Genomic DNA, 24,113 nt, shown 5'->3' on the forward strand with positions numbered 1-24,113 from the left:
TTAACTCATGAACTCCATTGAAAAAAAGACTTTTTTTTAACGAAATCACAAAAAAAACTATTCTCTTAAGTACATATCAGTATTTAAGAGTCTTTTAGACTGGTAATGGAGACAAGAATACTTGAAGGAGAAATATATTAAAAACCCCATTAGAACCTAATATAGTTAACAAGTCAAGAATAAAACGTGGAAAATATTCAGTTTGGACCCTTATCTGCTAAAAATGATGAAATTACACTGTTACTAATACCAAACGGTAAGACTGCTGTGACTGGACAAACCAGCTACAGATCAGAAAAGTTAAACTTCTTTCTAGAACATTGTTTCATATTTTCATTCAAATTGCTGAGGATTTGTAAGATAATTATTTCTTGATTCAGTTCCTGGTTTGCTTTGACATTTCATGCTGTGCCTGGCAGCTCTTTGGCTAATACAAAAATTGTCCTGTGCACTTTTGTCTACTACTGATGTTTTTGTCTGGCAAATATTATCCTACTGTCCCACAGAAAATTCAGGGGTTTATCACATGCTGTTAATTTAAAGCAGGGGAAGGGATAAGACTGGAAAGGATAGTATGAGATCATTTTTAGGAACTTATACTTCCTCAATGCATTTGTTGTACTGTAATATTTCTATTTAAATATTACGGTAGGAAATCTTGGCAAAGTACTTCACTGCAGATAATTCTCGGACAAACATCAACAATAGGTAAGTACAGGCATTTTACCTAAAAAAAAACCTCTAAAAACTCTTTCAGCAACACAATCACACAACTGTAATTAAAGCACTCAATACAAACATCAATTACAGACTCCCGTACCAATTCTCTAAATAGAGGACAAGCATCTTAAATTTGTGAGTATTTGTTTCAGAAGTACTACTTCCAGATTTTAAAGGAAGCCAACGACTTCATATCTAGATATTTGCAAAAGGAAAATAAACTGTTTCCAAGACAACCGCATTAGTTTCCAGACTGCCAGATACTAAGAACATGCAAAAGATTACATATCTCAGATGATGAAACTTGATGATGCATGTTCTTCTACTCAATTTATACTCAATGAAGCATTTAAGCATACATATATATCCAAAAGAGATTAAGTATTCTTATTTTTCTGTTATTCATAGTCCTATGGGCTCATTAGAGCCAAAACCTTTAACTAATGCAGTAAAACAAAAATTTAAGCCATAAATAGTATTTTGTATTGATTTCACTAACACTGCAAATAACCATTCTGCTGAGGATGCATTGAATTTTATATTTTAATGGACCTATAGAAGAATAATGTCCTTAAAGGAATTAAGTAAAAGTCATGGAAAATATTTAATAAACCGAGCAGAAGGTTATTAGTGTAAAAGTCAGATCCATCCCTCAGGACAAACAGACAGAAACCTCCCCAGTTTTAAGTGAACGTATTCTATGTTCCCTGTTCCAATACAATACATGGCATACTAATTTAGCAAAAGAAAATTTGTTAGCAGAAAACACTGTCAAAGTGTCACTGATTTTCCCAGTCAGTGTTAGCATCGTCCCTCTACTAACAGGGGAGAGAGACAAGCCCTACCTGGGTGCTTATGGAGACATTAAAACCAGGCGAGCAAGGAGTCATTAAATTTTATCTACCTGCTTCTTCTTCATAAAGCACTACCTAGGAGACTAGTCACCAATAAAGGAAAGCCTAAATATAGATGGACTTATATGATTTAAAAAATAAAAAAAATATCGCCACAGGGAAATATAGGTGATTCCTTGTAAGGATGTTACTTAAAGAAGTACAATGTTCAGTTCGCTACTTTTGAAAGCCCTACTCTATAGAAATAATTGTGGTATCTGACCACAATCATTTGGCTATAATTCAGTTCTTCTTGCTTTTAAACAGCTCCAATATAGCATCTCTATGAAAATAAATGCAAACTGAGGTAACTGAGGTTTTCCTTAAGGCAACTAACAATATACTGGTATATATTTGTAAACTCACTCTATGATAAAGAAGACTCATTACTGCAATTAACACATACTTCATAATATTCAATAAGAGGCAAAAAAGATTCACTCTAATATTAGTCTCTGTGTCAGACCTAGTGCAAATTTTTAGTTCTTTTTGCTGCAGCAAAAGATGCTAAATAACATTCAAGTTTTAGACTAGACATACCCTTTGCAAGCACATAAATGTAACCCTGTCAAATGACGTTAAATTGCCTTAGAAGTTTTCCATATCTTCCAACAAATGGAACAAATCACAACACTTCCTTATTTAGTTTTATTGCTCTCAAAAATACAACAGAAGATTCCTTACTCCATTTGATTTTCCTGAAGTACTGTGATATAACACATATGCAACCAGAAGGTCCTCTGATATAATAGTGCAGGCAAAAATGGTGATATTAAAAGTTCCCATTCTAAACGTAATTCTAAAATTGTACTGATTTTTTTATTAGTTTATTAAGGTCAAAAAACTCTAAAGTCTACAAATCTATGTTTCTTACCAGGGGTATTAACTTGCAGGTTTTTGTATGATCTCTGAACTACTTCAGAAGTAGCCATAGAAGTTAACTGAAGAAAACAAATTAGTCATCAGTATGTTCATGAGCTTCTATAAAGGAGCATGCACCTCTCCATCTGACTATGTCATAGCCTTTAAGTCGGGAAAAAACCCAAAACTTCTGTAATCATCTGGAAGTCACTATTTATTTAGCCCTTTATCCAATGGCTCTGGTATTTAAGAGGAATTTTATAGCATCTGTCACAATACAGTAAGTATGGGCTGGGCTATCACAGAAGACTGGGGGGATTAAGTACAAAAGGAAAGAGGAAAATTCACTGATATGCTGAACAAGATTCAAAATTCAATTAAGTACTGTAGACACACCTAATTTGAAAGCACTTTTGAAAATATCTATCAAATATACTGTATTGTTCTAGGTGAGATCAAATACATATGAAATTCAAGCCTGAACACATTCTCATGTAATCTCTATACAACAAATACTTCAAAACTTACACACCTAAATCTTGTCCTTTTCCTTCTTTTTGTTTCTACTAATGTAGGAGTAGTATTACAAGTGGCTTGCTTTGAATTAGCAAATAACAGAGAAAACTGGGTAGGGAAATAATAAAGTGATGGAAATCAAGTCAGTCAAATAGCTTAGAGTTTTATGTACCTCACCATGAAATGAACACTCAATTAGCAAAAACTTTAAATGTTCACAACAAAAATCCAGGTTGCCTAATTATTCCTAAAAATCCTCACACACTTAGAATCTCTCCTTTTTCTCTGTGCAACCAAAGGCTGTCTGCTCCAAGGAAGAAGACATGCTGAACCAGAACAGAAGTTAATCTACCTCAATAATTCAAAGGAAAGCATCTTAAAAAGAATGTGAAAGCACCAGAACCAGGAAAATATCAAGGCAACCTTTCAGAAACACAAATGTGCCACGTTACGACTGGTCAGGCTGGCTTAGTTCGGCACCCTAGCTGCCAGCTTCCCAAGTGCTTTCACAGCTGAGTACCGTGGTCTTCAGCTTCAGGTAAAGTATTAACATTTGGAGCAAAATCAGCCTGCCTGGATAGAAGATATCAAGAACGAAAAGTGCAGCGTATTTGTTCTGTTGAACAAAAACACTGCGATATACTACCTCTTTTCTGAGTTAAGTGGTACCATTTAATCATTTTGGTATGGCACACCTCCATCTGCTCAGATGCTTTCTCCACACTAAGACAATGATACTTCTATTAGTGTTGATGTCAAACTGCTGCATTGTTGTTTACACTGTATTAAGAAACAACTCATTTTTCTATTGTGCATGATCAGGAAAATAAGAGTTTTCAAAGTGACTACATAATAACTTCTAGAAAATAAGTTCTTTCTGCTTGCCATCCATTGATGATGCAAATCAATAGGTTGCCTCGAGGTTTCTACCAGTCAGAGAATACTAAAACTATTCAAGAGGTTTCATTTGTGTTTCAAGAGTTTTCAACATTAAACAAATTATCTCACTTTACATGGCTTTGAAATGCCTCTGAACTTGTTTAAGCAATGCAATGCTATATGAACAATAAAAACTCAAATTATTTTTAGTTGTTTATACATCTTAATGAACTTTGTTTGCTATTCAACAAGAATATGGAACAGAAAGTCTTCTGTACACTTGCCCACAAGTAGGCAGTTACATGAGAATCAGGATGACTTCTTGTCTCACTCTACATTTTGCAGGATGGCCTTTAGAGCTACCTATTTAAGATAAACTCCCAATCAAGCTACTCTGCTCTTTAATTCAGTGGCAGGACACACTGCAGACTTAGACCAAGAGAGTAAATAGGAAAAACTCTCAAGTTGCCCAAAGACAACAGCAGAATAATCTATTTACATCACTTGCCACGCAGCAATGCTTCCCCTTAAACCACACTGACGGTACATCAGTGATGGGTCTTCACAAACAGAGCTTTATTTTAGTCTTAAGAGGGGGCTGATGTATTGGGTTTGCGCGGCATGGGCTACAGGGGTGGCTTCTGTGAGAAGCTCCTAGAAGCTTCTCCTGTGTCTGATAAAGCCAATGCCAGCTGGCTTCAAGATGGACCCACAGCTGGTCAAGCCCAAGCCCATCAATGACAGTGGTGGCACCTCTGCAATAAGATGTTGAGAAAGCAAAAAAGTTGCTGTGCAACAGCAACTGCAGCTAAAGAGAGAGGAGTGAAAATATGTGAGAGAAACAACCTTGTAGACACCAAGGTCAGTGAAGGAGGGGCCAGAGGTGATTCAGGCATCAGAGCAGAGATTCCCCTGCAACCCAGGTTGAAGGCCATGGTGAGGCAGGCTGTCCCCTGAAGCCCATGGCAGTCCACAGAGGAGCAGATATCCACCTGCAGCCCCTGGAGAGCCCATATCAGAGCAGGTGGATGCTCCAAGGAAGCTGTGACCCTATGGGAAGCCTGTGCTGGAGCAGGCTGCTGGCAATATCTGTGGATCCGTGGAGAGAGAAGCTCACACTGGAGCAGACTTGCTGCAGAATTTGTGACTCCACAGGGGATCCACACTAGAACAGCCTATTCCTGAAAGATGCACTCCATGGGAGGGACCCATGCTGGAGCAGTTTGTGAAGAACTGCAGCCCGCTCGAAGGACTTATGTTGGAGCAGTTTTGGGAGGACCGTTTCCTGTGGGAGGGACCCTGGAGCAGAGGAAGAGTGAGAGGAGTCCTCCCCCTGAGGAGGAAAGAGCAGCAGAAACAACATGTGACTAACTGACCACAACTCCCATTCCCCATGCCCCTGCACCACTGGTGGGGAGGAGGTAGAAAATTCAGGAGTGAAGTTGAGCCCGGGAAGAAGGGAGGAGTGTGGGGAAGGTGGTTTTAAGATTTGAGTTTATTTCTCATTACTCTACTCTGATTTAATTGGCAATAAATTAATTTTCTCGAGTCAAGTCTATTTCACCCATGATGGTAAGTTGTGAGTGATCTCCCTGTCCTTATCGCCACCCATGAGCCTTTGGTTATATTTTCTCATCTCTGTCCAGCTGAGGAGAGGAAAACATGAATATAACCATGTTTTGCTGTCCTGTGGAATGTTTTATGTGCCTCTGAAAACAATCTTGCTTGCTAAATGGTGCAGAGTAGAGGGGGAATCCTCCAAGTCCAAATTGCACCAAAATCCATTGCATTTATGAAGCCTCCAACCCAGGGGAGACCTTAAACCAGTCAAAGTAAGTCTGTCTAGTGGTATGGTAGGAACTCCTTCTGCTCAACAGTAACATGAACAAGCAGCAGGTGACACTCGGAGCACTGGCCCTGCACAGAACAATAACTGGCCCTTCCCATCAGGTTGCAAGGGCTCATCTGCCATCCCAAAATGTGGCCTGTTCCTTCCACAGAAAAGATAGGTTTATAGTTGTTTACACCAAAGCCCACTTGTGGGCTGCCTGCTGAACTGTCCCTATGGGCAAGCCATTGAAGGCATCTGCACGGGATGGTCCCAGGGCCAGGGCCAGGCATGGCTTTAGTGTCCTGACCACACTCTGTCTTCCAGCTCACCTCGGCTCCCTGTGGATCAGTAACCCGCAGACACCTGCAGTACTGTAAATTCAACCATGAAGTCCACCTGCTGTTACCTTGCAGGACTAACCTTTACTATTGACTCCTGCCCTAGAAAGCCAGAACAAATCATCACTTATCTTCTCTATGTCAAAACATAATGCTTTAACATGAACTTTTAATCTCTTAAAAGAGGAAAACAAGACTGTACACCAATGGGGCGGAAGCAATAGGATCATTTGTACTCTACTGTATTTATTTATGAGAAAAATACAACAGATCTCATCTTCACTGAACTGCTTGCTACATCCACTACAGCAGTGATTTTACAAGTAAGAGCTTAGCAAAACATCTTCGTTTGTAGAATGCAGCTTAGTAATGCTTTATTTCATCAGGTGGGTGGAGAATTTCCCTGGGAAAGTTCTGCCACAATTGCTGTCAAAAATTATCATACCTATTTGAAACACCTCTCAGATCCTATCTTCCCTCAAAAATGCTGCCTACAAGCAATCTAATCACAACAGAAAACAAACAAAAAGGTTCCATTACTGAGGAAAAAGGAACCATTTGGCAAGTAACTTGGGTACATGTGCCAGTGACAGAGGCATCACTGTATCAAAAGCTTTAATCAACGAATGGGATATGCTAAATAGTACAATGGATCATGAAAACTTCATCTCACACACCAAACACCTGAAGATGGAAAAAAAGACAAAGCCAAACAAAACAAATGCAAAGTGCTCATTCACACTAAATCCATTACACACTGTTGCATGTCTTTTCCAAGACTAGGAAATAAATTCAAGTGAAGCACTGTTAGATACAATTTAGCTAACACATCCTAAAATTGTAATGCCATAAAAGACTGGAACCAAGTCTTTTGGATATCATGGATTTGATTTTCAAAAGCAAAATATGCACAAAGTCTTACATTTAATTTATTCCCATCTATACTTGCTACAGTGCATTAAAAGCTTATATTAGTGCAAATAAGAGCACAATCAATCCATTAAAACCAACACAATAAAAAAGAATAACAGTGAGAAAAGCATTCACATCCAGTATATCAGTTTCCGAGCCCTTGCTAACTGCCAGAAGAGTCTTTGCATCACAGTTATATTTCATATTGTCTAGCACACTAACCCTCGTTTCAACCACACGTGTAGTGTATGTGGCTGATTTGTGCCTCAATATAAAATTCAGCTAAAGTAAACTGAAACATACTAAAAATTGTTGAAAGTTAAACATACAGCCAACATCATATCTACCAAGTCATATTTATGTATTAACTAAACAGATGATTTAGGCTAACCCAACATACTATGATTTTCAATTCTTCGAGACATATTACTCTTGGACTGAAAACAAGTGATTAGATGGACTGCAAAGGATATCAAATTTCGTCAGTGACCACGTATTTTCAGAGCACCCAGTTAGCACTTGTACGTCTGTACCATTTAGTCATGACTGTCAATTTAAATCACGACTTTCTGACTTTTATCACTGTAATTAATTTTGTCTGAACACCAGAAACTTTGGGAATTTTCTCAGCTAACATTTGAGGACTATACTGTAAGTCAAATCTTTTCTCCAAATCCTCTACAGCAAAAACCACAAAGACTTGGACCAAATGAGGCCCCAAGCAACCTACTCTCAGATGGCCCTGCTCTGAGTAAGTGGCTAGACCACGCAACCTGCAGAGGTCCCTTCTAGCCAAGGTCTTCCAGGTTACCTCTGCTTTATTACTCTATTCATGCAAAAGCCAAGATTAGTTCAAGTTATATTTTAATAACTATTCCCAAGTAAAAAAATATTTAAAATACAAATCTATGGACAAAATCTGACATTAAGTTTTGAGGATCACCAGATTTAATTTTTTTTAAATTTTCCAATACTGAATATATTGCACTATAACAAATGGCTTTTTCCACCCCTCCCCTCAAAGTAAACCAGCTACAAATTTCACTTTAAGACAGACAAGTTCATATACCTAAAAGACGAGTAACAGAATATTATCACCATTCAATATTTAGCTGATCTGTTCAAACCGTATGGAGAAAATGAGCATTTGCTGTACGCAAATATAAGCTAGTTTCCATCCTACTCTTTCATAACAAACACAAAACTTCATTGGCAGTTCTCAGAAAAGAAACACAGACTGCATTTATTATTTTCCTTACTAAACTGAACAGTCATTGAAGCTTTATTTGTACAACATGCAAGTGAAAGTAAGAACAAAACCTCCTCTCCACTTGAAACCCAATATACATTATGCAACAGCAACCAAAAATTATCCAAACAAGATTTAAATAAAGTACATCTTAAAGATACCAGTTCACCAAATTAGGCCCAAAACAAAATCAGAAATGCCCTAATCCACAAACTGGCATTATCCAAACAGAAACAAAGTGAATTTTCTGTCTGCTTGTCCTTGGGTTTAGTCAGGCTTCTTTGGACTGCTCTTCACTCATACAACACCTTCTTACAGGCACTGTGTGTGATAAACTTCACAATGTGACAGTTTCAGCCACTGCAGCCTATGAAAACTCAAACTTGGCCCATGACATTTCAGAAGTGGGTCAGTAAAAGGCAATGACGAGAAAGCTGGCTTACTTGGTTTATCAGTGCAAAGGGCAAGTATAAATGACAGCGGAAAGTATTTTCTCAAGAGGACACTGAAGAGGTTAACATAAGTGAATGCTCTCACTGAACTGAAGCAGAAATTAAATTTTACAGAAATAGAATTCAAATAACATTTTTCAGGTCTAGGATGCAGAGTAACACAACTCATGTCTGGCAAACCCTTCTGGCCTGAAAGACAGCAAGGGTTTGGGTTTTTTTTGCTTTCTTTTTCTTTCTGGAATACATTTGATTCTTCCACAGAGTGGAACATTCACAATTGCCACTGTACAGACACAGTGCCCAGTTTTGAGATGTTATTTCATAAAAGCCTAGAGAGTCTCCCCTTATTTTGCAAAATCAGAAATAGAATAACATTACACAGTTCGGAATTTGTTGCTTAAAACAGCTCAGATCTGATCACAGGTTCCAGAGATGACAACTATTGATTTGCATAAAGTTAGATAAATTTAATGATTGAGTTCTTCAATCACAAAATTCAGAGTCCTTCCTCTTAAGCAAATACTATGATATGTGAACGACTTTACCTTTATACTTCAGACACATGATCTGCTCTAATCCTGCAAGTTCTTGAGCTGCCTTTCTATCAAAACTCAAACTATAGAACCTAAACTACAGTTCAAAGGAGCCCTTTCTTAGGAAACATGCAGGAATACAATGATACTGGCACAGATGTTTTTTTTCAGTTCATTCTCCAGGGTTCAAATGGCAGCCCCAGATAATCACAGGATTCCCAGCAACGATAAGAAAGTGGTCCACAATATTTTTAGAGTGGGAGGGGGCAGAAATATATATTTATTTCTTGTTAACAGATCTTCTCTCATCAGGAACATAAAACTAAACCCTTTAGAACAACAGACACAGGTAGATGTGTGTGAAAATGAACAATGCATTAGCCATACCGGGAAGACTTCCATAACTGGCAAACCGGATCCATACAGACGGAAGGTGGTAGGGCTGGAAGAATGGCATCCATCACCTCAGACCATGGTCTGCTGGTCCAGCAGTATTTACCAATTTTCAAAATAGTCTTCTACTGCAGATGTCTACAGAGGCCAAGAGAGGCCTCTCCCACATCCAAAACATCAGACGTTGAAAAGATCATTGTTTCAAGTTTGCAGATAGCAGTATGCCATTATTCACATCCCAGGACACCAAATCCTGGAAAATTTTGGAAAGACAGGATCCTGTCTTTCCAAAATTTAGATAAGACAAACAACAGAGTATTCTTCCCCAGAATTCCCTTGTCTATTTTCACTGCATGGCTTCTCAGTTTCTTCTTGGTAGACACACTTACAACTTGTCCAGTTGTTGTTCAATGTGCCTAAAGGTTTTACAGGGACTTGTCCTATTTCAAGTCATTGAGACTTGGGCTTTTAAGTCACCTGCCTCACTACAACCTTTCAGCAATCCCAATACAGCCACCTTTCAACCACTCAAAATCCTTCCATAAAGAATCTTCCTGCATCCTAAAAGATTGCTGGATCATCCTCTATTCAACCAAAATACTGCTCTACACAAAACTTTAAAGAGCAAAGACAATTTACTCTATGTACTACCACTGCTGCCACCCTGGGGTTTAATGCACCAGCAGGCAAAAAAACTTTAAACAGCTCCATTGTAAAATATAAATATTTAATTGTTTATAGAATAGGTTGTTGTTCTCAAGGAAAACAAAGATAATCGCAGGCAAACTGCCACCAGTGTTTCTAAAACCAAAGGTCTACCACAAATATTTTCCTCTGCCTGGTCAAGTTTGGGAAACTTGGGGAGTGGCATCTGCTGGCAGACAGGCCCTCCACAAAAATCAGATTCACCATTAAAATAAAAAAGAAAGAAAGAAAACGGAAGGAAAATCAGAGTTCACATTCACAAAGCAACTTTTACTTGATTCTTGACTGATAGAATGATGATGTCTTCCTTAACAGTGTAACTCATTTCAGTTATAGTGATGGTACTGAACTGTCCATGAACCAGAATGACACTGCCAGCACTGCCTCTGAAATTTCTTTTCACTAGTCAATCAGCAGCAGAACTAGTGGGAGAAAAACCCACAGCTACACAAGATCTCATCTTTGTAAACCACTAAAGATGTAATATATCCTTGTTATTTAATTAAAACTCTTCACATCATGGATCTCTTACATATCTTACAATGACTCACTGTAATGGATGTTAAAAAGCTTGCTAGCATGCTTCACTCTGAACAACCAACTGAATTTAAAAATTCAAGAAGCCCAGAAAACAACTGAATTATTGTGATTTGACACACACTTTCAAATTAATTCTAAGCATTAAATCAAATTTAAACTACTGCCAATGAAGTACATGGACAGAACAAGAAATTTCAATGTGAACCAGAATATCCTTCATTTTGGAGCAACTTGATTGTACTATAGCCTAAAGCTGACCTATGCTTTCCACGAAGTGTTATTCTTATAAGCCATAATTCCTGTAACTGCAGCAGACTATGGCTTTTTGGCCTAAAATATCATGGTGGATGACTGATACGTGCCTGTTTGTTTTGGAAGGGACAGAAAAAAGAGAAAGATGTTCAGCTTAAATGTTTCACTCATGTCCAGGAATGGACGTACATATAAATATGCTTTTATGCTACATTCTCATTTTTAAACAAAACTTCCTACTCTTGACAGCACCATGCAATACCAACATACTTTGCAACAGCATCTAAAATGTGTCATTATTAACAATACAATTCTTTTTTGGTGAAAAAGTATGCATATTGGGCTATCACTACACACTTAAAAAAATATAGTCACTTTAAAACTCAACAGATCCCATATGAAAAAAATATAACAATAAAATACAATTTTTAAAAAGATAGTTTTGTGTCTGCACACAGAGGTTTCATCTCCTCTGGGCATCCTCTACCGCCGGCTGCCGTGCCTGATCAGAATTTTGTGGCTCTTAGCTGCCAGGTTAGTTATACGAAACAAGAGCAGAAAGGTTCTGTGATAATTATCTCCCTTCTTGATATCATACTAGCGAGCAAAGGTGGGCTTTTATGTTATGTAACTGTGGCTAAACAGCTCGTTTCCAACTACCATTATCCAATGTTGATCTGAAACATCAACAATCATCTAATTGTTAGACTTCTCGAAATTAAGGGAGGCTGCTGTTGGTAAACACAAGCTATGCTCACAGAAAGACTCAGCCCTGGTGTTCTCATTGCTCCACTGCGGATCTGGTCACAGCACTTCCTGACTCCCTTCCAGCACGATGACATTAGAAGCCTACGGGTGGAAAGTAGGGAGCTACTGTGCGCATCTCAGTGCAGAGCCCAAGACGTAGCCTAGGCACGACCACTGATGGAGGTACTAAAGGTATTTCATTGGGCCAAGAATGTTTGCTGGAAAATTTACATTACTGATCTAGATAACAAGATGAGAACTTGGAAAGAAAGACTAGAATGGGGAAAAATAAAGAAGAAAATACGGCGTGTCAAAAATATAAGCGTGTTAAGGAGTACAGGAAGAAGAAAGTATTTAATCTGATAAATGTGCCAGAGAAAAGTCTGAAGGGGAATGAATGAAACAAAGCTATCATGGTGGACAATTTAATCACAAAACTACAAGAAAAAGACTTTTAAGAACTCCAAGAATTTTCCAACTGCAGGAAAAAAGGGACCTTTACTATGCTGATATCTGTTGAAAAACGTAGAGTCATACTCTGGCAGTTTATAAATGTGATTTCTAGAATGTGATTAGGATATTATTTAATATTTTTAAATATTAAAAAAAATAAATATCACAGGCGCTAGCACAGGGTGTTTCTCCATTGCAGGTTTAACTCATCTACAAATCCAACTGTGAGAATCAATTTGAGTAAAATTATCACAAAATGAGAGATCAGCACTCTAAAAAGGGAAGAGTGAAAGAGGAATATAAGAGATCTCTTTGCAGAGAGATCAGATATATTTCTCCAACTGAGAAAAAAAAATACGGCTTCAGTAAAGCAACTTCAGCACCACTGGGGAACCAGAAGGGATAACAGTTTTGTAGGCGCTCTGTTCCCTGCTAGGGTATCAAAGACCAGCCATGTTAAACACTGCAAACTACTGGTGTAGCTGCTGCATTTTGATACTGCGGTAGCAAACCTCCAATGCAAATCAAAACCAGAAAGCACATTATGAAAATACTATGGCTAAACCAGGTGGAAATCATGGTAAAGTTTTTTAATTAAAAAGCCTTATCAAAATCTGCAGCAGGAAGTAAAAGAATCTCAAGATGTTTTTTAATAAATAATTCAACAATAATTGAATCTGTGGAAATTCTAGTTTATATTAGGAAATTCAATATCCTACTTGTTTCTAGTACAGGTATAAGCCTTCTCAATTTAAGTATTTGCTGCCATCATGTGTACACTTCGCAAACTGCAATCTTATGAGGGATACTTTTATTGAGTCAAAAATCAGCTATCAGACTACACAAGGGCATTACAGACTTCAGTTAGGCGACGAAGTTTCAAAGACTGGTAATGTAATAGGAATTCCTCCCTCAATACAGATTGTATACATCAAACAGTATACAAACTCAATTCAATTACAAAGACCACATGCTTCCACTATGGAATTATAAAAAGTAAGAAACTGATTATAAGCTAAATGGTACTTGGTGATCCACAAAAAAAAACCAGTTCCTCTGGTTCACTCTATGCAGATATCAATACCACCAACACAATTCAATACCTTCGTTCATGATATCTCAAAATAAGGGAAAAAAAAACGGTGTTGGGAGACTTCAAACTCTTCCACCAGGCTGCTTTTGGCACAGTCAGAAAAAGAAAAAAAAAAAAAGAAAAAAAAAGAAAAGAAAAAAAGAAAAAAGAAAAAAAAGAAAAGCATGTTGTAGTGACCTAATGATCTGTTCATTTCCTCTAAATTATAGAAGAGAGTAGTTCAGAAGCAAGAAAATTTAGTAGAAAATAGTATAAAACTAGTGTATCAATTTTACATCATCCAGGAATTCCCACAGACCTAAGGAAAATGTATCTATATTTCAGTATCTTGAAAGATGGGTGCAAGATCAATTTCGAAGGTATTCTACAGATTCACCTAGGTATTGCAGAGAAGTAGAAAGTGCATCATCATGCTCTTTTCTGTCTCAGTCTTTTCTCATTAATATCCCTGAAATAAAAGAAAAGGATCATATTAACAGAACTCAAGCTCCCCGCTAAGCCTAGAAACTAACATTCAGTAAGTCTACTAGTATCATTTCTAACTTTTTTAGTATAACGAACATTTCATTAGAAATATCTCATTCAAAAATGCAGTTCGGAACCAGAAGCTTTGAGAGACAGAAATAAAAATATTTCAGCAGAAATTCTCTGCTCATTTCCTTCCCAGGAGTGAGGTGTACAAACAGCAGGATATCAATCAGAAGATGTATGGCTGTAGATACAGTCAGCCCCAGTGTTAAAACAGCCAAAGCTCTTAGCATTACAAAAGACAGTTAAATAAACAGGAAGATTGATAGAGATGCTACTAAATACAAGATTCTGAGGTCAAAATCTAAGGCTCACCTTCTTGCAAAAAACATATTTGATTAACTGACTTTAGTATTAGTGAACTGCATTAAAAAGCTTTCATCCTTTAATGGGTCCAAACATATCAGTGTTTCCTAAGCACAGCTCCATATTCAGATGTGATACACGCATCTAGGGCTTTAAAAATCCTCCAATTTGTGTAATGCTACCTGTGCAGACACCTCACATTATGCTGAAAGAAGAATAAAAAATAAAACAATTCCAAAACAATTATTCAGATGTGCTCCAGATTCCATTTTAATTAACAGAAAACATCAATTTTGTGTCTACACAGGACAGAAAAGCACATCTACGCAGTATGCGCAATCACAGCACTCATAATGTTATTGCAGCAATTACAAAATATGGTACTTGATAGCACTTGTGGAAAGTTGGCAGTGTTTATGGTGTTGATAGTGGAGATGCATTGAAAACACAGTAAAACCTACCATGCTTCCAAAACACTACAGGCTGGCAATATTCACACAAGTACCAAACATATGCTAGAAGGAAAGTGTCAATAAAACACAAACAAGCAGAAATCCTTATAAATTCCCAATTCTATTTCATACTCAAATTGCCTGTTTGACCTACAGCATTGTCTAAAAATACAAAAAAATCAAAAGATTTGAGATCAGTTACCTCAATATTATCGTCCTCACAAAACCTAACTTCTAAATTCTACTGTAAAGTGCTTTAAATAGTAAAAATGGACAGCGCTGAAACATCAAGTTGGGGCAAAGCAATAAGAATAAGCATCTCCTCTTTTTTCAAGTCTAAGAGGAAACAAAAAAATTAACAAGATTCCTACTCGCATACATAAAACTTGAAGACAACATTTTAAGACATCCACTTTCTTTCTGCAACCTGTACCGAGTTAAACTTTTTGAAATGGCTGTCAAGGCACACTGAAATAGTGGAATCAGCTAATTAGCAGCAAATAAGATAAACTGTTGGATTCAAAGAGTACTCTGGAATCTAAATGCGAATCGCCGAAATAACAGATTACTGAGCACAACAGCTCTAACAAAAAAATCTAAGTGCCCTGAGAATTATGTGCTGTTACGTATATAATTTATGTATAAAAACGGCCTTGATTTCCTACGTTTCAAACACCTACAGGAGCACTACAGTATGTTAGCTGGCATGCTTATGCATATGCTGTTTCTCATATGGCTTGGACAGAATTTTATATCACCACTAGATGGAAACCTGAATTACCTTTTAAATTGACAAATGCTTCATTGCTGGTTCTGCTTCTACTGTGTCCGACCATTCCTGTTTTCTTATTTAAAGACCTAACCATACACTGGCTGTCACAAATCTGTACTCATTAGGAAAGTATCAACGAGCAGGCATACACAAAAATTCTTTGAATTTCTTTGAATATGAGAGCATTAACATAAATATGCCCTGCTCATTTCCCAAGGCAGTGCTACTCAATACAAGGAATAAACCATTACACCTGTTAGGGATTTGCCCAGTTCTATAGCAATATAAACTTCTCAACCTAAGTTATAAGAATTGCTGTGCTCTGCCAACAGGTTTCAGTTGAGATTTAATTAATGCCACGCTTTAAATATAGAAAGCATGTTATATACTTTACAAATACATGCAACAATCAAATAATCTGAGATTTATAAACCTATTTGCACACCACACATTTACACAAAGCTCCACCACTTTAGGAATTTATCCTGTAACACATTATAACCAGAGGTGACTGGCACACACAAGTGACTGACATTACTGTCTGATGGGACCCAAATGACTGAGATACTATTTCCTGCTGTGTCAAAACAATTATAAATTAAAACTTCCACTAGCAGACAGGCACAGTTCTCAGGACAGCCATCTGACTAGGTACATGCAATCATACATATGATAATACAGAGATAATTGGCATAGTGGTACAGTGGAAGCATTGAGAGTGCTGAGGCCAGAAAATTTTAATTTGGAAAATACAGTAAAGATCTAAAGATTTAAACAAAACATTTGCCTTTAAGTCTTATTTTCCACCAACCTCAGACCAACAGTTAAACCAGAGAAGTTAATCAAATGCTATCTCACAGCAATATGTACACAGAAAAAAAAAAAAAAATCAAGAAATGACTGGCCTTCAAAGTGGGCAGATGAATCTGAAAGAGAATGATGCTGCTCTCCGGATAAGTAGTACCAGAATGCCCCTTCCCATAACAGGTGTGCACTGTGCACAAGCCAGCAGATATCCACCAGGTTACCCCACGTCCCTCTGCATGAGAAAGCTCCCAGACCACTTGCATTCTCCGTGGAAGAGTGGACATCAGTTCCTGCTTCTAAACTCAAATTTGAAGGAGCACTGAAGGGATGAAATAATATCAAAAGGATGTTATTACCATGAAATTCTGCTATACGAATCCAAGTGGTCAACCTTGCCTCTTTACATTTTTGGTCCAAGGGACAATTGCACATGAATGCTGGTTTACAGAATTCACTAAATCATGGGTGCACCAGGGCGAACTGCCATTGTACACAGGTAGACTTCAAATGTTACAGCTAAGCAGGCCGCCGTGGACACCAAGTCAGAGCATCAGGCTGATTTCCTGTGGCTGGTCATACTTGAATCTCACATGCTCCTCAATTTATAAGCCACAACTCTGCAGCGCTTGGAAAAGAGAGAAATTCTTTCCTGCCTTCTGAAAAATATCAAAGAAAATAGAGGAAATTGTCTCCAATTTAGTTCTTACAAATTAATACCCAGTGAACACCCTAAGTGGGGGCTAAATATGTAAGTCTCAGTAGGAATTTACTCTTAATAAGAAGGTTTTCATCCAGGCAGCCATAAAAATCACCAAAAGTAAATTCCAATGTATCCGGTAATGTTACAATGAAATACTACTCTTAAATCCTATTTCACAACTTTTATTAAAGTCATAAAATGGCAAAATCCTTAAAAACATACTTCACTTCCAAAAAATTTATTTCTTTGTCAGGCAAAGAAAAGATTACTTATATAACGCACTTCACTGAAACCAAGAGCAGAACACAGAAAGTCAGCGGCAGTTTTAGACTTATGCAACCCATATATTTGCTGAAAGATTATACAAAGGGCAACCCACATGTCCCACTCCCGACTGATCCAGTCTGACTCCAGTACTGGGCACAGCACCCTCTTACACCCAGCCAGCTTGCTTTGGATATTTGCTCTTCAAATACTCCTTTCAACATCTCAATGCATTTTTTAATGTCAGAACCTTAAAAAGAAATCAAGAAGGGGGAGAGAAGGTCACACTAGCCCAAAGAATTAGGAAGCAAAAAATTCTATAAGTTTACTTAGTCACCAGCAGACAGAGATGTATCAGGACAACTAAGTCATGAGATCATCCCACAATCATACCAGCACACTAAATAATGCAAGTGACATGGGCAACTGAAAACAAATTAGATGAATGACAATTATTTGCATCATATCTGGTATCACACTGATGCAAAAAAGAAGCCACTCTTGAGAGGCTACGTGATCAGGTATCCCAGACAGAGAGATAAGCTTCTGCCTTAATTTTACCAATATAATGCCTAGATTTCTTATCAGGAATGAAAAAAATGTCACCTTTCTTCTGAGTACAGCAGCAGATGCCAGCTCCCAAATCGGTCTCTGTTCATTTGAAAGCTTATAAAAAAGGCTTTCAGAGTGAAGGGTGGCCAAAGCATTTCAAAGGCAATTTATTCAATATATTAGCCATGAGAAAATGTCAGGTAATTCTACAGAATGATTCTCCTCATCTCAAGACAGTACAGGCCTTCCCACCTACAGAGTCAGGCTTTTCAAACAAGCTAAGTATGAAATGCCTGCTTTCAAAATTAAAAAAATTAACCTAAATGATGTAAAACAAATGATTACTGAAACTACTCCGCTGAACATTCTACATCATATCATTTGTATCCTGGAGTAAAGTAATCAATATTATCTTAATATTACCTACTCTTCAGTATGCATTTTCATCAGCTACCATACAATTTAGAAGACTTGAACTAATTCACATATTATATCTGTCAACATTAATTCAATAGCATTCCAAGGTAATAATCACTATCAATCTAATTATATCAGCCACCTCTTGTAAATAAGTACCAATTATTTTAATTAAAATATTAAATATTTAGAAAATAGAAAGGAACGTATATTAATAATTTATATACTTAATTTGAATCTATCTGAACAACCTTAATTCCTGAACAACAAAGCTTGCTTTCTTTGTATCGTCCTTTAATACTTTCCAGCGGGTTTCAAGACACAAAACATCAAACATAAACAACAGGAAAAATGCTAAATTTACATTTTTCTACTTTTATATAAACATATATGTACTTGAAGTCTATTTTTATCAGTCTTGTTCACTTAAGAACTCTTCCAAGAATATTCAAAGGATAGTTTCCCTATTTTATTAACACACAAAGCTCAGTTTATGTTTCCCATAAAACGACATTAGCCACCTACATGGTTGAGTTCTAACACTGAACCTGTCAGCTGCTGTGCATGGCAAACGAGGGGATCCCTTCCTATCTCCTTTACGTTATATGAACCCTTCGCATACTAAGATAACACTATTTAGGAGCCTTTTTACCTCTTTTTTCCCCATTTCTTCTAAGTTAATCTTAGAAATCTCCCTTTAGTGTTCCACTTGTGCTTTTGTGGACTGTAAGGATATTCAAAATGTCTGTACCCCTCTCTGAGAATCAGGCTGAGCATTCAGGTCCTGCACTGAGATTTGGCATCTTCCCAAAAGCCACAGAACAGAATTTAATGTTAAAGAATTATGGCAATATTAGAAGCTATAGTTGCTCAAATGCCCTGGAAAATTAAGATTCCTTTAACTATTCTTTTTTAGAGCTTTTAAGAGTAAAATGCTAGAGGTTTTTCACTATGTTTCACAACACATAGAGGCAATTTGCTCAGCTTGTTTTCCTGGATAAACAGTCAATGTGTCCAGTTCCCTCAAATCAGCATGATTTAAATCCCAAGGGGGGAAAAAAAATAATTTACCACAACTATAATGCAACTGAAATGCCAGGCCTGTTAAATGAACAATTAGCAAATACGAATCAAACTGGAGGACAAGAAAGCTACCACAAACACAGACTATGAACTAGTATATTCAAGCACACAGAGAAGGCCTGACTATCTACAAAAGAGCCTTAAGAGTTATAGCAAAAGACAAGTAGATTCATGTTAAAACAAGACATCCTTGGAAATTTTCATTCAAAAAGCAGGGGGTGGGAGGGGCTTATTAAGATTACGTTTCAAACTGAAGTCCTCATTCAGAGTCAAGCAACATCAATGCAAGCATTATATCTACGATCTTTACCCTCTGGTGAACACACATTAAGATATATTATTTTAATATAAAATTATGAATATTATTTGCCTGTAATACAGGACATTATGACACTCTGTATCAGACACCCTGCATGCAATAAAAGACATAAGAAAAGGCCTTTTCCAGATGGAAGCTGAACACTGACAGCCCTAAAGTACATATCGTAAGGTATACCTGTACCTTAATGAACTAGCAAATCAGGAAGAAAAGTGCTTGACATGCAGCATGTCAAAACACTATTAAAAGAGTTACAACTTTGCATTTTCCCAACAAAAAAATGGTTAAAACTTAACAGGGAATAGAAACATCATTTATTGTTAATGTTGTAGTGATGGGGGGGGGTATGATATGTTGGGATGAAAAAATAGAGATAGAGGCAGGAAGTAGAGCCATGAAGTACATGAACTTAATGAGTTCATGTACATGAAGTAGCAAATCACAGCATTATGCATTGATAACTGTGTGGTTCACACGCCCTTCGAGAACTAGGTGCTTCGCAGGTACACTGATGTGTTCTGCAAGAACCGTTCTAGAGCATCCAGCCTATTTCTGATTTAGGGAGAGTCCTACTGCCCAGGAAGACTCCAACATCAACCATAGCATCTTCCTCTGCTACCTAATCCAAGTTACCTACTGTTTCGCTTCCTCAGTTATGCAGTTCAAGTCTTCAAGTGGGTGGGAACCACAGCATATTGGAAGACAAAGAGTCCTACAGGCCATAAAGGAGACAGTCTGATTTAAATTCTACCCTAGAAACAAATTACTATTTGGGGGAGAAAAAATCCCAGAACAAAATAAAAATTGAAGATGAGCCCCATTAATGCGATAATACCTCATAGTCTTGTTAGCAGACAGACATATTTGCAAAGTTCTTTATACACACACACTCAAAACAGTTATTAAATTAGTTTCCTTTCCTTGAACACATCAGAGCTAACAGCACTAAATGGCAGGTTTCAAAATCTGACTTCTTTTCCTTGTACTCTATTTTTTTCCCAGTTTTCCGTATAATCTACTTTTAAAACATTTTAAAACTGAGAAACATTTTCACTATTTATTTACTTCACAGAAACGGTTAAAGATATTTCAATGTAAAGATTTTCTTCCTGTTTGAAAACTATTTTAGCACTGCAAATAGTAAGCTATAACTTATCTTTTTAGCTCATGTTAAAAATGGAAGCAGCAATGCATAAACATTTTGGCAACATCAAGTAAACAGCAATAGAGAATTACAATAGCATCAGGCACTGGAAAGGCAGATATAAATTTTTCTGGATTCAGGATCTATCAGTTGGCAAGAGGCAACTGAAATACATTTACTCCTTTCCTCTGAAGAGAATACCAGGCAGTGTTCTCCTTGCTGGTTCCTGACATCTCAGCACAAGAGCAGTGAATCAGCTCTCCCTGCCAATCAATACCCTTCTGCCAGTAAACCAGAAAGCACTGGATACTTCCTCTGCTAACCAGCTTCCAGGGCAGAGCAGACTACAATTTTCCTCCACAGAAAGGAAAACCATCTGAGATTCAAAAATACTACTAAAGCAGTAGTTCAATGAGCACGAAAATTAATGAGAAGCTCATCTATAGAAGTCTCTTGCTTTTGTTTTCACTTTAATTGAGGGGTTTTCCTCTGTGAAGCATCTGTAACATTTGCCTGTCATGTGGATTTTTTGAGGTCTATTAATATACCAGCATCTGCTGGAATTCAGGCATGTGGGGAAAGCACCTCAGGAGGCTCTCTCCTCTGCTGTTCATCCTCATTGCTTGTAAGTGATCTGCTTTTCTGCCGTGGCTGAATGAAGTCCCGGGGGAGGGGGACAAGTAGAGAAGTGGTGTTCACATAAGACTTGTTTCCTTAGGAAACACTCGGAAAAAACATCACTCAAAAATGTAATATAAGTTCATGGGGAAGCTATGTACATTATGTATTTAGCTAGTTATAATTATACACAATTAGCAATGTAGTTATATATAATAGTATAAATTATCTTATAAATAGTATAAATCATTGTATAAAAATATATATTTAATATATAACGCTGACAGAGTTGGGATTGTTCAGCCTAGAGAAGAGAACGCTCCAGGGAGACCTTACAGCAACCCCCCAGTACTTAAAGGGGGCCTACAGGAAAGCTGAGGTGGGGCTCTTTATCAGGGCGTGCAGTGATAAGACGAGGGGTAACAAGTTTTAAGCTGAAATGGGAGAGATTTATATAAGATATAAGGAAGACCTCTTTTAGGCTCTATATTAAGAAGATAGTAGATATTAGATTTTAGATAAGACACTAGGAAGAAATTTTTTACTGCGAGGGTGGTGAGGCACTGGCACAGGTTGACCAGGGAAGTTGTGGATGCCTCATCCCTGGAAACAGAATCTCCAGATAGCATCACCAGGTTGGAAAAGACCTCTTGGATCATCGAGTCCAACTCTTCCTGCCTGCCACTAAACCATGTCCCTGAGCACCTCGTCTACCTCTCTTTTAAACACCTTCAGGGATGGTGATTCAACCACCTCCCTGGGCATCCTCTGCCAGTGCCAGATGACCCTTTCTGTGAATTTTTTTTTTCTGATATCCAGTCCTGGCACAGCTTGAGGCCATTCTGCCTTGTCCTATCACCTGACAAATGTTCAAGGCCAGGCTGGATGAGGCTTAGAGCAACCGGATCCAGTGGGAGGTGTTCCAGCCCATGGCAGGGGGGCTGAAAATGGAGAAGGCTCCGAGACCTTATAGCGACCTTCCAGTACCTGAAGGGACTACAAGAAAGCTGGGGAAGGACTGTTTAAAAAGGCTTGTAGTGATAGGAAGAGGAGCAATGGGTATAAACCGGAGAGGGGCAGATATAGACTAGACATAAGGAGGAATTTCCTCCCTATGAGAGTGATGAGGCTCTGGCACAGGTTGCCCAGGGTAGTTGTGGATGTCCCACCCCTGGAGATGTTCAAGAAGAGGTTGGACGGGGCCTTGGGCAGCCTGATCGAGCGGGAGGTGTCCCTGCCCATGGCAGGGGGTGGAACTGGACGATCTTTAAGTCCCTTCCAACCCAAAGTATTCTATGATTTTTAAGTCCCTTCCATCCCAAATTATTCTATGATTCTATGATCTTTAAGGTTCCTTCCAACCCAAACCCTTCCATGACTCTGTGATTCTATGATGTATTATTATAACTTATACAGATAATTTCGTGTCTCCGTGTTGTGCAGGCAGAGCCGATCACAAGGTTGCCGTGGTTCTGCCACGGCCATACGTGGACAAGGCAGGGAAACGAGAGCCCCGAGCCACGACCTGCCCAGGGACACAGGATCTTCGGGAACCGCGTCGGAACTCGCCCTCCCGGGAGCGGGCCAGCCCCCGCCGCCCGCTCCCCGCCTCCCTCCGCGGGACAGGCCGCCTGGGAGGCCGCAGGGCAGCGTACGGAGGCGGGTCCCGGCGCGGGCACTTGCCTCCCATTCGCGCAGGAAGCGCCGCGCCTCGGCGGGCCCCGCGGCCCGGTGCCTCCGGAACTCCTCCTTGGCGTAGCGATCGCCCAGCGCGCGCAGGGCGGGCGGCAGCGACCGGTGCAGCCGCAACACCCGCCGCAGCAGCGCGCGCGCGCCGTCCGACATGGCCGCGCGGGAGGGGGCGGGGGCTGAGGGGCGGGGGCGGTGGGGGCGTGGCCTCGGGGGGGCAGAGGGCAGAGTGATAGTTCGGGTCGGAAGGGGCCTTAAAGAGGATAGAATGGTTCGGGTTGGAAGGGACTTACAGATCATCCAGTTCCACCCCCGGCCATGGGCAGGGACACCTCCCACTCGATCAGGCTGCCCAAGGCCCCGTCCAGCCTGGCCTTGAACACCTCCAGGGGTGGGACATCCACAACTTCCCTGGGCAACCTGTGCCAGAGCCTCACCACTCTCATAGTGAAGAAATTCCTCCTTATGTCTCGTCTAAATCTGCCCCTCTCTCGTTTATACCCGTTGCTCCTCCTCCTGTCATTACAAGCCTTTTTAAACAATCCCTCCCCAGCTTTCTTGAAGCCCCTTCAGGTACTGGAAGGTCACTGTGAGGTCTCCTCAGAGTCTTCTCCAGGCTGAACACTATATACTAGTTTTAGACAAAGAACCATGTGAGTCATAAAATCATAGAATCATAGAATTGTTTGGGATGGAAATCCCCAAAGTAGTTTAGGTTGGATGTCCCCAAATAATATTTATTTTTTTAAGTTATCCAACCATGTCTGTACACTTCCTTCAGTTTATCTTTTGACCTTAGATAGCCACATCTCACAAGACAATTAAGCATATCAATAAATTATTGCAACTCCAAGAGAGTGTTTATTCTTTCAGGTTATTCGTCCAAGTCTGGACATTGTCTGGATATTATTTCTTGATACAAGACAGATTTATATTACAAGATAATTAAACATACAAACCATCTGCTGCAAAACTTACCAATTAAGTTTCACAGAGTACTGTGTCCAGTTCTGGAATCCTCAACATAAGAAGAATATGGAGCTATTGGAACAGGTCCAAAGGAGGGCTACAAGGATGATCAGAGGGCTGGAGCAC

At 38.8% G+C, this 24,113-nt stretch overlaps 1 protein-coding gene across 1 annotated transcript in view; it reads right to left on the minus strand.

Moving 5' to 3' along the window:
• The window catches only part of SDHAF3 (succinate dehydrogenase complex assembly factor 3), a 37,651-nt gene extending 14,461 nt beyond the window's left edge, over window positions 1-23,190 (minus strand). The window contains exon 1 of the mRNA XM_054060443.1: window positions 23,013-23,190. Coding sequence (XP_053916418.1) covers window positions 23,013-23,174 — 162 coding nt within the window. The 5' untranslated portion in view covers window positions 23,175-23,190. The remainder of the gene's footprint in view (window positions 1-23,012) is intronic.
• Window positions 23,191-24,113: the final 923 nt, after the last annotated feature.

This window comes from Cuculus canorus, chromosome 2, assembly GCF_017976375.1.
Source record: "Cuculus canorus isolate bCucCan1 chromosome 2, bCucCan1.pri, whole genome shotgun sequence".
NCBI classification, from domain to species: Eukaryota; Metazoa; Chordata; class Aves; order Cuculiformes; family Cuculidae; genus Cuculus; species Cuculus canorus.